The following is a 14,132-nucleotide window of genomic DNA, read 5'->3' as shown; positions in this document are numbered from 1 at the left end:
CCCAACTTTACTCTCTGCCAACTCCATTCTCATCACCAATAATTCCGTTTCCAACTTTACCCTTGACGACTCTGTTCTTTCTCATCCTGATATGTTTACTAGTGAGAGTATTGCTGTGCATGGGGTTTCTAGTCTTCTTGATTACTCTGTTTATGGCGATCCTAACGCTAATGACTCAGCTTCTCAGCCGGAGATTTGGTCCCGGCCACCGCCTGGTATGTTTGTGCCGAAAGGTCAGTTGATTAGCGGTGGTGATCATAAAGAATCCGGTGCCGGTTCGTTGTGCAGTGATGTTCTTTTGATTGTTTTCATGTGGTTGGTTTGTGCTTTTTTAATGGTAAAGATTGAAAGGACTCAATCTTGGTTAGTGGGGCCTATTTGGTTTACTTTCTTGATGTTTTTGGCGGCTTTTTGTAGAAAATATAAGTACTGAAGCTTTGAGATTTATAGGGTTTTGGTGCATTTTCAAGATCAACAATGAAGGCTGAGATTTAAGTGTTGTCAATTTTAGAAGGGCATTTTGGTCTTTCTTGATTTGAAAAGATTGGGTCTTGGACATTGATTAGGGTTTATGGAGAAGTTCTGACATGTTGGTGATGGTGAAAGTTTGACAGATGTTCTGTTTTCTTGGTAAATTCCCTTTGATTTTAGGTCATGTGATCCTCTGTTACAAGTACCCTTAATTGTACATTTTATGGGATTATACTTGGTAAATTTTCAGTTTAGTTCAAACATTTTGTGCATTGTATCAGATTAGATGGATAGAGATTGTTAATTGTTCTGAATTCAGAAATTAGTGAATTTTTTGATACAATCTTTGTTACACTGTCTATTCATACTTGTTTCCTGTTGGAATTGCTTCCATATTTCACATCTAATTTGAGGTAAAAAATTATTTTTTTCATTTTTGGTTCAGACTGAATAAAAAACAAGAACTGAACCGAAAACTTTTCAAAATTTAAACTTTAAAATCGATTCTGTTCAATTTGAAAAATTTGGTTCACTCTTGTTCTGTTCGGTTTGATATGAACGGAATGCACGCACTCCCCTACTACTCATTTAATGAAATGAAAATAGTCCTGTTTGGATTTAGGGAAATCACCATCTGCTTTTGTTTCTAATCCATCAGCAAATAATATCAGAAAAGAAAGACAAAACACAACTGATAAAATCAAACCGTGAGTGAACCGAGAATAAAAATAAGCTTATATTTGATAAATATTAGTAGAATACTCCTAAATATACAAGCTATCCTTTGTTATATCAGTCAAGAGGATCAGCAGATGAAGATTCTCTATGTCATAGGTAAGCATGGTGCAAACATTTGTTTGCATATCATGCCCAGGACATCTGTCCTGTTATGAATATCTTATGAAAGAATGGACCTAAAATTGATATGATTAAGCATCTAAACCTGCAATTATTTTTGAAAAATGATGGGACCAAACATAGCAGCCCTCAATTCACAAAGAATAATGTCATCTGCACGAAATCATGTACTCGCCTTCTCGAGCACTTCTACTGTAACATTCTGCACTTCTCTTCTCGCGCAAGACAGCCTAACTACACAAGTTCTAGTCTTTTATTCCGGATCTCCTCTGTCAATGCTGTAATATTGCCAACTTTTGTCTCTGATTCCATGATCATGCAACTAGATCCAATCAGTGAATGCTCTACTTCACTTATAGTACCCGATTTTACTAGCCTATTATTCCAGTACTCCACACACCGGTGATTTGGATCAAGAGCCTCGATAGCCTGAAAAAGTTAAGAGTTCCAATATTAGCTCATCTATGTAGCATGGAAACATAAACGCTAAAGAAAAAAACGGTGAAACACATTTCCACAATAATAGATTATAAATATAGAGTTATAGAAGGTTTCCGGAGCTGAAACGCCGATTTGTAGGATTCAAAGAAGATTATGTGCAATATAGAAGCTCATAATTAATGCATGGCAACACACAGAACCTCTATGGTATTCACTTGAATGCATAATTTTCATCATGCACATAATGTGGTCACTTAAAACAGATAACAAGTGCATGGTGGAACAAATGAAGTTCGATTCTGTTTCTGCAGTGCATTATGCATGTCGGGAGACTAGGATAGATCGTCCTAGGTCAATGGATGGGCATCCTGAACTGGGACCTGGAGCCTTAATTTGACCTGATCAGAAAGGTAAGATTCCAAAATAAGTCAAACCACAGGGGTGAAGGTGGTGGCACAATTAGTCCTCCGGTTCAAGTTTGTCCTCCTATGGGTGATTCGGAGAAGAGAGAACATTTGTCAACAATGTGACTGAAAGGGACAACATGCTTTCTGATTATTGTTTACTTATTTAACTTGTCTTCCAGTTTTGAAAGCATTGAAGAGAGTACATTTAACAGGATAAACTTATTTTAGGAGCTAAAATAATTTCTTAAGCAATCCCTTACCCAAAGGAAGAAGTATAATAATTGTGAACTTAAACATAAATAAATTTGTGTGATTTCTTTGCTTAAAACTCTACAACAAAGCAGCTTCTTAATGTAATTTCAATTATTCAGCACACAAACAGCAAAGGTAGCCTTACCTGAATAATCGATGAAGAGAGAAACCCGAACATTTCAAGCCCATTGATACTTTGCAAATGCTGCACAGGAGGCAGTCCTGTTTCTCCTACGGCGCTCCGTCGTGTAATTTCTTCATTCAGTCGTTGCAGAACCATCTCCCAGCATTTCTCTGCTGAAACATTTGTAAATGTTTCACTGGGGCACTCTTCTAAAGACACCTAAAATTTAAAGTGCCATATAGAAAAGTCAGATGATAATTGTAAAATCAATGTCAAACACCATTATGTTTTTTAATGAATGAAAGAGATATAGATAAATGCAGGCATGGCCCCATACTGAAGACATCAATATAGGGCTAAGGGCTTTGTTTGAACCAAAAAGCTAATTGATCCTGTCCAAAACTCCACCAAGGACTTGCCTTTGAGCTACCTAATAAGCTTACCCAACCTGAGCTTATATAGAGTCTGACTACTTTAAAATGAGATCTCCATAAATTAATGGCGGCCATTAGGTTTTTGAAGGCAAGAGCTACTGATATTGATAATGCTAAATGTAAAATTCTCTTAAGAACTCCTACATTTCGGTGCCTATGATGATTATATGTTAACAAATTCAATAACTTCAGGATATCATAGCATGTCTCTGATTCAATAGTATTATCGCATAGACTATTCACATTATTATAATAATAATTCAAACACCATATTTATTAGTCCAAGATAAGCAAGCAACCATCAAGCAGGCATGCTTGTTCAAATTGATAATTAAAGCCTGAAGTATGCTCAAATGGAGCTCCAGCAAAGGCGGTATATTTAAAATCTAGACAGCCATTTACAGCCTAAAAAGAAAGTTTTGTTAAACTAGATTCAAATCTCTGCAGGAAAAACTCACCTTAAACAGAGGACCAAGTAGCCCAGCATCCACAATTTCTGAAACGTAGCTACACAGTTTTCTCGGATCATGTATACTCCGGAACTTAGCTCGGCTTCTAAATCCTGCAACATTAATCAAAATTGTAAAAAAGATGACATTCTTGATGTCCAATGCAAAAGTAAATTAAAAAAAAAAGACAAATAAAGAACATGTAAAAGTTCATTATGAAGCAGGATACCTTTTGGGTATATCGCCTGCCTACTGCTCCAAAGTTTTCCAAACATAACAGAACCAAAATTTAGAGGTTCAATAAATGAACCATAACTAAATGCTGAACTGACTTGGTCAGTACTCGATGGTCTCCCATGTGAACTATTGACCATTTTTGTGTCAAAGCTTTGTGATGGAACCACTGAAGGCCGTGAAAGCGAGATATCTACTCCAAACAACTTCATTCTAGATGCACATTTATCCCCCACAAGTAATGAACAGGAATGGCAATCTTTTTTTGAAAAGTCATGCAATTCTGAAGAATTACAAACATGACCAACTTGTGGTTTATCTGTTTCTTTTCCTGCACCTGAACAGCTGATTTTCTCTTGCTTAAATTCTATCATGTTTGTTTCAGCTTCTGAGCTAACTTTGTTTTCGGAGCTGTTAGACTCATGGAGAGACTCATTTTCATGATCAACAGACATAAAATCAAGATTTAAATCAATATAACTCTCTTGTTGCACCATACTTTCATTCTTCAGAATTAGAGCTCCATTGTTAGTGACATTGTCATGGCTGTTAGACTGTGTTACTTCTGAAGATATTTGACTATTTGAACAGCAGGAGACATTGGTGCCCCATAATTCTTCAGTTCTCGGAGAACCAGATAGACTCTCACTCTGCTTAGAACAGCTGTTTTTGAGTGACTGACCCTTCTGTTCTACCATACATATATGAGTGCCATTGTCGCTATCAGAAACCAAGTCAAGTTCCTTAAAACCCCACATTTTTATAGCTTCCAAACTTCCCTGTAGTGCTTCAACAAGTCTGTTTAATTCATCGATAGTATAGTGTAAGAGGACATATCTGTCTTCATTTTCACACGAACAAAAATCTTTTGCATGTTTAAGACATGCAAATCGTTCGGGGGAGCACTTACAGCTGGCAGCTGATAAGTATAAGTCATAAAAGCAAGAGAAACATTCTTTCTCATTACCCAAATCAAACTCCTTTTCCAACTTTTGCAATCTTAATTGACTTGGAACGCATTGTAATCTTTCCTCCTCCATCCGTACCCTTGTCTGTTAAAAAAACCATAAAAATTAGTGTTCTTCATTTCCCATCTAAATAACACTGATACACTACGTGCATGAAGATGAAGGTGAGCGGGCATCTTTTAAAAATGAGATAAAGAGAGGGAGAGGAAGAGACGCACCTTAACTGCTTTAGTTAGAAGCCCATCTTCCCCGCAGACATTTCTCCACCTCAAATTTCCAGGAGTTTCCTTCCCAAGATGTAACTCCCAAAGGGCTTGGACTGCTTTCAGAGCTGAACCCAATAGTAGTTTGTCATGCGATATAGATGTCTTTCGGTGCTGCTCCCTGTAGAGCTCAACGGCATTCTGTCCGTGTGCTAACCAATCAACAGGGGCTACATTCACTGCTTCTGCACAGTTGAAGCCACAGTTGAAGCCAGCATGGTATGCCCTAGGAAAGGTAAGAACAAACTCCCCAGAGTGCTGGACAACACGGTACACTGATATGCCCTCAGATTTTAGAACTGAAGGAGATAGTTGAGTTACCTGTCCAAGAAGATGAAACCAACAATGAAATATGAAAGCAATAGATAGCACGGAATAAGAACAAAAGGGACTCGGTCGATTCAGAATACGGGAATTGCATCCGAAGGATAACTTACAATCATAAAGGTAGATAATGTATACAGCAAACAAACTCGTAAACAATAAACAGCATAGGATGGTATCAGTACGCAGCAGTGAATTCACAATGTGAAGTGCCTGATGAGAACAATCTCGGAACAAGATTATACATAGTAGCAAAAAGCAGCAAATCATCTATGCTTCATCAAGACAACAATATCATTTGGCTCAAAGTATACGTGCATAACTAATAAAAAATATATTGGCGGCTTCTCTTTTTCTACTGATAGAACTATCTAAATACTCATCTCAGTATTCTTATCTATTTTTTTTTAATTATTTATCGTCATTCCTAAATCAAGTAAGCCAAAGATCCAATCCCCATATCATATAGAGTCGTCAACATTGATTCAACAAAAGCTAAAACTTTCAAGAGACAATGCAATAAAGATATAGGGGATACATAGTAAAAATGGCGGACATGATTATGAGATGATGAATGATGCAATCGGCTAGTATACTAATATATACATAGTGTCTGAATTTCATCACTGCATCCTTCACCAACCCTAAAAAATGCTCCAGCCCCACAGAAAGAAATCCAAATCCAGCCATATTAAAATAAGAAAGTACTCAACTGCTTACCAGTTCATGTAGTAAATCAGGCTGTTCTTCAAATAAATCAGGTAAATGCTTTTTCATTGCACTCTCCAACTTCGAAGCCTGGCTTCCAGATACTCCATACCATATCTTTGGTTCTCCAAAGTGCAAGTAATTTAGTGAATATAGGTGGTGATCCTCAACATGCTGTTCCAAAAGCAGATGCAAATGACAAAAGCATTAGTAAACTAATGGCTTTGCAAATTACGAAAAGAAAATTCTAAATTATAACAATGAAAAAGTATTTTGTAATTTTGACAAGTATTTTATAGGATAGACAGACAGCACGCCTTTTAGTTGTTGAAGTTGATAAAGTTTAAAATTCAACAAATGATCTCGGATTTATCATTTGAATCTTGTGCAGATTAAAAATAGCAGTTCTATCGACTTACCCAGCAAAATGATGATAAGCACATTCCCACATACAGCCAGGGAACTAGAACTCCCGAGATATCACTTTCTTCAAAACATAGCACAGAACCTGGCAGGCGTGGAAAATTGTTTAAGTTCCAACCAGAATCAACATACTGATCTTGTTCTCCTTCAGTAAGCTTAGATGAAGCCTTATAAAACCCACTTCCAAAAATTCCTGTTTCCAGATCAGCTCCATAGTATACCTGTGATATATAGAACAAACACCATGAGTATAAAAAAACCCGCCAAACAAATAGTTAAAATCACAAGCAAAGATATCAAGAACACTTCCTCACATACCTCAACCTCATCTGTTGGTTGCTCGATAATCCGCCAATATTCACCCTCTATTTCCTCTATAGAAGGTTTTAACTTCTTCGGTTTAGTGTCAATAAGCTTCATACCCTCTATATCCTCTACAGAAGGTTTAAACTTCTTCTGTTTAATGTCAATGAGCTTCATACCCTCTATATCCTCTATAGAAGGTTTAAACTTCTTCTGTTTAATGTCAATGAGCTTCATATCGTCCATCGAGTCGGACACTTCAAAGTAACATGCTTTAAAGTGATCCGCATATTTCTGAAATTCTTCAAATGTGAAGTCTGACCCTGATTGAAACCCAAATTTCTCATCAGCCTCCGAAGCAGAAGTAGTTTCTGAACAGGAATTGACCTGTCTCCTGGATGCTCCCATTTTTGAAGGCCTCTTCCTTTTCCGCTTCCGGCTTTTACATTTCTTTCTCATGGGCTCCCTATTTTGAAGTAAGTCAACTTGCTGAATTCGCGTAGAAAATTTAGCATTTTCCCATATATCTTTTTCCTTAAGACGACAAGGTGGCCTCCAGGAAAGTGGAGGGACGATTCGACATATACCAAATGGCTCTGCTTTTTCACGTATCTTTGATATGTAACCAAGTGTGTCCTCAAATTCCTAAAAAATAGCAGCATCATAAATAAGAACTGAAAAAAAGAGGAAACATCTAAATCTAGTCCCAAATTTAACAGACTCGTATTAAATTTCTGCATCTTGAGATATACCTCAACAGTTGGATAGAATATAGGTGCTTCATCAATGCTAGGTCTGCAAGCTTCATTTGGATCCCATCTGGCTGTTACCTGAAACAAATTAACGAGACTCATAATTAAGAAAGCGTCAAAAGTAAAAATAAACTATTTGTAGAGCAATTCAAGGGGCAGTTGGCTTGAGATTAATTTTGACCAAAAGCATGAGAAGATGAGATGGGCCACATATGTCCTAAATTTAGTCTTTTGTGCATCCTGGAATATTTCAAAGTTGAGAATCTTGAATAAATTAGCTGAATGTGCACAACTTGGCTAGCCAACATTTAAAAAAAAAACTTCCAGTTATACATAAAGCACAAACTAAAAGTTCATTTTTACTACATTATGTTGGCTATAATTCTTCCTCAAAATCCCATGTAAAACCATTTTACAGTAATAGTTTTATTAATTTTAAAAAATTATCAAACAAAAACAAAATTAATCAATGGTTTATGTATAATGGCAATATTCTTAATGGATTCCACCCCTGTGATACATTTACACCGTATCTTCACACCATACTGTGGTGTTGATGCCGGGGTGCGACACATGGCAGAATACACCGACTCAACATCAAAGATTTTCGCGATAGGTAGTACCTTTCTGTTTCGTGGACTCCCAGAACCCTCAAGCGTATTGTCATTTTTTGGTGGATGCTTTACAGAAAAATCCTGAAAAATACAGGACGTTAGAGGCATATTTGTGAGGCAGATTCTTGTCAATACTCCATAATGATGAATTATATGCAGAATTAACTAAATGAAGACATATATCGACAAGACTATTTCTTTGCGATTTTTTTTTATCACAGATGAAACAAATTACTACATAATCGATCTAAATCGTCACTCTTAACACTCTCATATTTAGGGTCAGTACATTAGCACAACTGCTAATGTAATTTAATAATTGTGAAGCCATATGCATGATAAAAAGATCCGAGAGACGTCATGAGATTCCTCGAAACTGTGTTCAGTATCGCAGCTATACTCTACTAAAATAAGCAAAATAATAGCCACCGTTATTTCACCAAGTTCATGAAAACTTGAGTTTTCATGACCAACAACTGGTTTGTAGGTAATTTCATAATGTTCATAAACCCTAAAAGAGACAATAATCCCGCTCTACAGAACAAACAGCAGCGCAAATCTGTAACTTTATGGTCCAATAAATATACCAAACTCAATTCTTTAAATTCCTAGAATGCTGCATTCTAAACTAACAGCAAGACGAGATGGACTAGCTCAAGTGGTAAGAGCGCCCCACCTAAGACCGAGAAGTCCTAGGTGCGAATCACCACGCGGGCACCAGTGAAATCATCAAATACACAGTAGAGTGACTGATTAATCAATTATAACTTTTAGAGATTCCCATGAGATAAGATTAGCTTCCATATTCATTTTTTTTTCCTTTAACTCCGATCAGATAATGTGTAACCCTAAACGGCCATGATTTTTATCAATCACACAAAAATTCTACGCATAAACCATGCAATAATAACAATTAAAGCAATTTTATTTAAATGATCATAAGATTTAATATAATCACACTCATCAAAAATTGAATTAACATCAACGAACATGAACCAATCATAAACCAGATAAACATGCAATGCAAATAAACACATAAAATCAAAATTACGAGAATCAAAATCAAATTAAAAAAACTGACCTCCTTCATATGAGAATCTGGAATCAATTTCAACTGGTGCATTGTGATTGGAACAAAGGAGAAAAAACGATTGAATCTTTATTAATTAAAATTAACCTGGAAAGGAAAAAAACACTAACAATTCTTAACCTAACTAACTAAAATGAATGCAAAAACCAATTCCCCCAAAATTTAGTTTTGTTAAAAAAACAATTTAATCCTCAAAAAATATTTCCTTTACTATAAAAAGAAAAAAGAAATTCTTATTCCTAAATGTTAATCCTTTTATTCTTTCTTATCATAATATTCAAAGTTCTTTGTATTTATATTCACCTCCCACAACTTTTATTTTTTTTTAATTTTATTGTCTACCCATTCAAACTATTCAATTTTAAAAACAAAATTGACATTTGTTTTTTGGATTTATCACCTAAATAAACTGGTGGGAGTAAAATAATCAAGAAAAAAAAGGAATAAAAGGGACAAAAGGAAGGTAAGGAATAAAATAATAAATAAGATTTTTAAAAAATAAAATAGATTTAAAATACCTTGCTTCGATTGGAGACTGGATTTTATTTTACCTTATAAAATTAGGAAAAGGATTTTAAAGATTTGATTTTAAAAAAGGGTAAAAAGGTAATAAAACAAGTAGAAGCCAATGAGAGAGGGAGTTGGTTAGATCTTGTAAGAGAGAAAGTCGTTAAGTATAATGTGATGAGTGTGTGGGCCCAGTGGTTCAGAACCCGCTCAAACGTACGCTGTTTTAACGAAATTCACCGGTTTTTTTTCTTCATAAACGCGCACGCGACTTATTCACGTGGAATTCTTTTCTTTTCTTTTTTTGGGTCAAAGGTGCATATATATCCTTAAAATTTTATACAAAAATATATCTACTTCTAAATTAATTCCAAATGCAATCCTTTAACTTTTAAAATAGGGTTATCCTCAAACTACCCTTCTTTTCAAAAATAATTATAAATATTTGAGTCATAAATTATTAATTTCATTCAGTATCCAGTTTCATGGATTGTTACAACCAGTAACGAAGCCAGCTCCAAAATTAAGGTAAGACACAAATTCAACTTGAAAAAAATTAAAATATTCTACTATTAAAAATATAATCAAAATGTATAATTATTAATTTTTAATGTAAAATAAAGTAAAAGGCAAACGAACGCATAGTAAAATTAATGACTCATCGCTTTTTAATTAGAGACAATTGTATCTGTTTACGCCAAAATTTAAAATATGGCCCGAAGGCCATAAAGCCCATATTCTATTAAAAAGATAGAAAAAGCTACGTGGAGAATTTAATTCCAAGAGATTTGACTTTTCCAAGAGATTTCCAAGAGATTTGACTTTTCCAAGAGATTTTCAAGAGATTTGACTTTTTCGAGAGATTTCCAAGAGATTCGACTGTCAGAAGTTAATTCCAAGAGGATTTTAATTCCAAGAGATTTGAGAAGTTAATTCCAAGAGATTTGACTTTCAGAAATTAATTTCAAGAGATTTGACATTGAGAAGTTAATCTCAGAGGTTTGTTTTTGACCTTAACCTGACCTTAGAGGAAAAGAGAATTTCAGAATCAAAACGCCAGAAGCCCGTTAGAAGAAGAAGCCCAGAAGTTCAATTGGCCAAGGTCCATGAAGTCACGTGCTTTTTGTAAAGTGATGTTTCAGGAGCAGTTTTTAGAAGTGGGAAGCGTTGTGAAGACGTGGGCAGTTAAAGAGGTAGTTATCACCCGACAGTTTCTACAGACGTTATAAAAGGGAGAAGAAGACGACGATTTGAACCCCAGCCAAATTCTACAAAAACTCAATACTCTCAGGAGATTATCAACACCAAAAGCTTTTATTTTATGAAATCCTTTGTAAACACTTTACAGCTTTCGCAATTTCAATCTTTTGTTTTTAACATTATTTCAGCAGTAGTTCATTTACAATGTTGAATTTTAGATTTCAATTGCAGAAGTTTCTTCTTGTTTTCAAAGTTTCTTCAAGAGTTTTTCTTTACGAACCATTTAGATTTTTTTACGTCCTTTGAAAATCAGTCACAATCGCTTGATCAATTTTTAATTTTCAATTTGAGGTCCAACCTCTGGCACGCCCGCACACACTTCAAAGGCACCAACCGTTTTCTTAAAAAACTGGGAAACAATTTGGCACGCCCAGTGGGACTATTAGAAAGATGGCTCCAAGAACTCGCAGTATTTTAGGGAAAGATGTATCCGACTCTCGGGAGGAGGAAAGCGCGCCTGCAACAGCAGGGCCAAGAGGAAAAGTTCACACGGTGGTCGAACAGTTTGAGAAGTCACTTGCGCCTCTCAATAATGAAAATCAAGAGGCGCCACAAAATGTCATTCTTGTAGTAGGACCTGTTACTGCAGAAGAGAAAGGAAAGGAGAAAATGGTTGAAGATTCTCCTGAAAGCATCATGGCTCACATGATGGATTATTTCAAAAGAATGGAGATAAGGCAGGAGAGGTTCGAAGAAGAATCTAGGAAACAAGCCAAGAGAATTGATGAGTACTCCACAGAAAGCAAGGCACAATACAGGATCATGATTGATACTGTGGAAAAATTGCAGAGGAGTTGGGCTCAAAAGGAGGAATCTGAAAAGAAGAGTCTAAAACAAGTCGAACTCGGGGGGCATGCATCTGGCAATCATGTTCAGGAGGTAGCAGAATCAAGTTTTAACCATATGGGAAATAATTGTGGTGGAATGCCAAGAGGAAATGCTACTCCAGTGCCTATGTTTCAACCTCCTGTGATTCAAAACCAGGTGGATATTGATGCTGTGAGAGAAATGGTTCAAGAACTCTATGGCCCCGGCTTAAGACAAGTGGGAAGGCCAGAGTTTCACAAGCCATACCCTGACACAATTGACAGAGATAACCCATATCCTAAAGTTCTTGATTTTTCTTGGTTCTCAAGAGATGAAGGCCAGTCAACTCTTGAATATGTGGCAGGATTTACCATACAGTGTGGAGAGTTGGCAAAAAGGGCAGGTGAGCGGCTAGGCGAGCAACTGAAGATGCAGCGGCTGGCAAAGGCAAGCGCGCTACTGGACCTGTTGGCAAAGATGATCGCGCTGCTGAGGAAGCCGCTGGAGGCTAGCATGGATCTGTTGATGGCGATGCCGCTAGAGAGGCAGCGGCTGGCGAGACTACACAGACCTGCTGGCGAGGAAGAGCAGCGGATGGGTGAGCTGCTGCTAGCGAGGGAGTTGCTGAACTTGCTGGTGACCGCCTGGCGAGGAAGCTACTAGCCGCTAAAAATGCAGCTAGGGAAGACAGGCGAGCCGCTGCAGTCACCGGGTTGATGCCATCCATTGAAAGAGACGAGGCAGCCGTTGGATCAGCTGGTGGAGGCGAGCGGCTGCTGGACGAGCGGAGGACCGACTGGAGACGCGCGGCTGGAGGCGTGGAATCGATGGTGAATAGGACGGTGAGCAGCCGTTGGACGAAGGAGCAGCCGCTGCTGGATGGTGGAGCGGAGAACGGCTGCTGGCGCCGCTAGACCTAATGGCGAGGCTGCTGGAGAAGCGGCTGGAGAGGAGAGGTCAGCGGTTGGGCTAGCCGCTAGAGACGCAGCGGCTGGCGGAGACAAACCAATGGATCTGCTGGCGAGATGACACGGACCTGATGGCATGGAAAGCTGTTGCCGTCGCCGTCTTGAGAACACAGGATCAACAACTGCCGTCCGGTTTGCAGGTTTTGGAGCAGCTGTTGAAGACGCCGGAGCTGAAGGGGTGAAGCGCTTAGATTTTGACTCATCATGGTGGAATGTTTAATCAATTTTGGATAAAGAACTATATATATAAATGGCTTTATTTTAAAGCCAATTATATAGGGGGCATTGTTTACGCCAAAATTTAAAATATGGCCCGAAGGCCATAAAGCCCATATTCTATTAAAAAGATAGAAAAAGCTACGTGGAGAATTTAATTCCAAGAAATTTGACTTTTCCAAGTTTTCAAGAGATTTGACTTTTCCAAGAGATTTTCAAGAGATTTGACTTTTCCAAGAGATTTCCAAGAGATTCGACTGTCAGAAGTTAATTTCAAGAGGATTTAATTCCAAGAGATTTGAGAAGTTAATTCCAAGAGATTTGACTTTCAGAAATTAATTCCAAGAGATTTGACATTGAGAAGTTAATCTCAGAGGTTTGTTTTTGACCTTGACCTGACCTTAGAGGAAAAGAGAATTTCAGAATCAAAAGGCCAAAAGCCCGTTAGAAGAAGAAGCCCAGAAGTTCAATTGGCCAAGGTCCATGAAGTCACGTGCTTTTTGTAAAGCGATGTTTCAGGAGCAGTTTTTAGAAGTGGGAAGCATTGTGAAGACGTGGGCAGTTAAAGAGGCAGTTATCACCCGGCAGTTTCTACAGACGCTATAAAAGGGAGAAGAAGACGACGATTTGAATCCCAGCCAAATTCAACAAAAACTCAATACTCTCAGGAGATTATCAACACCAAAAACTTTTATTTTATGAAATCCTTTGTAAACACTTTACAGCTTTCGCAATTTCAATCTTTTGTTTTTAATATTATTTCAGCAGTAGTTCATTTACAGTGTTGAATTTTAGATTTCAATTGCAGAAGTTTCTTCTTGTTTTCAAAGTTTCTTCAAGAGTTTTTCTTTATGAACCGTTTAGATTTTTACGTCCTTTGAAAATCAGTCACAATCGCTTGATCAATTTTTAATTTTCAATTTGAGGTCCAACCTCTGGCACGCCCACACACTTCAAAGGCACCAACCGTTTTCTTAAAAAACAGAGAAACAGTATCCTACGAGTCTTCATCTTCTGAAATCTTTGGAAGGTGCTCTCATCATCAATTCTTTTAAAAAAAAATTTGTAAAACATATTAGACAATCATTTATGAATTAGTTTTGAAATTTAATTTTTTAATTTAATTTAAAGTTTAGTTTAATTTTCCTTCTAAAATATCGATGATCTTTAAATAATAGTTTGTTACATGCACTAATTAATCATTATGTAAATTAACTTAAATTAATTTTGAATTTAAACTATAAATTTATATTCAAAAT

General features: G+C 36.9%; 1 protein-coding gene across 1 annotated transcript; it reads right to left on the bottom strand.

The window, feature by feature from the left end:
* Positions 1–1,185: 1,185 nt before the first annotated feature.
* Positions 1,186–9,421, bottom strand: LOC126673916 (lysine-specific demethylase JMJ18-like). The gene is made up of 11 exons (XM_050368233.2): positions 9,107–9,421; positions 8,035–8,106; positions 7,412–7,489; positions 6,675–7,304; positions 6,353–6,577; positions 5,946–6,107; positions 4,857–5,222; positions 3,666–4,722; positions 3,446–3,549; positions 2,575–2,772; positions 1,186–1,758 (listed from the first exon to the last, which is right to left on the bottom strand). Exons 1-11 carry the CDS (start codon positions 9,146–9,148, stop codon positions 1,564–1,566), a joined length of 3,129 nt encoding a protein of 1,042 aa, XP_050224190.1. The 5' UTR covers positions 9,149–9,421; the 3' UTR covers positions 1,186–1,563.
* Between the last annotated feature and the right edge of the window lie 4,711 nt (positions 9,422–14,132).

Source organism: Mercurialis annua, linkage group LG3 (assembly GCF_937616625.2).
Source record: "Mercurialis annua linkage group LG3, ddMerAnnu1.2, whole genome shotgun sequence".
Lineage (NCBI taxonomy): Eukaryota > Viridiplantae > Streptophyta > Magnoliopsida > Malpighiales > Euphorbiaceae > Mercurialis > Mercurialis annua.
Note: the sequence above shows the minus strand (reverse complement) of the source record. Positions and strands in the feature narration are given on the sequence as shown.

What these genes read in the sequence shown, in the direction of transcription:
- LOC126673916 (XM_050368233.2), bottom strand. Translation starts at nt 9,148, where the DNA reads ATGCACCAGTTGAAATTGATTCCAGATTCTCATATGAAGGAG. An exon ending in CAGATTCTCATATGAAGGAG is followed by an intron (nt 8,107 to 9,106) that starts GTCAGTTTTTTT and finishes TGTATTTTTCAG; the next exon opens with GATTTTTCTGTAAAGCATCC. An exon ending in TTCTAACTAAAGCAGTTAAG is followed by an intron (nt 4,723 to 4,856) that starts GTGCGTCTCTTC and finishes TTTTTTTAACAG; the next exon opens with ACAAGGGTACGGATGGAGGA.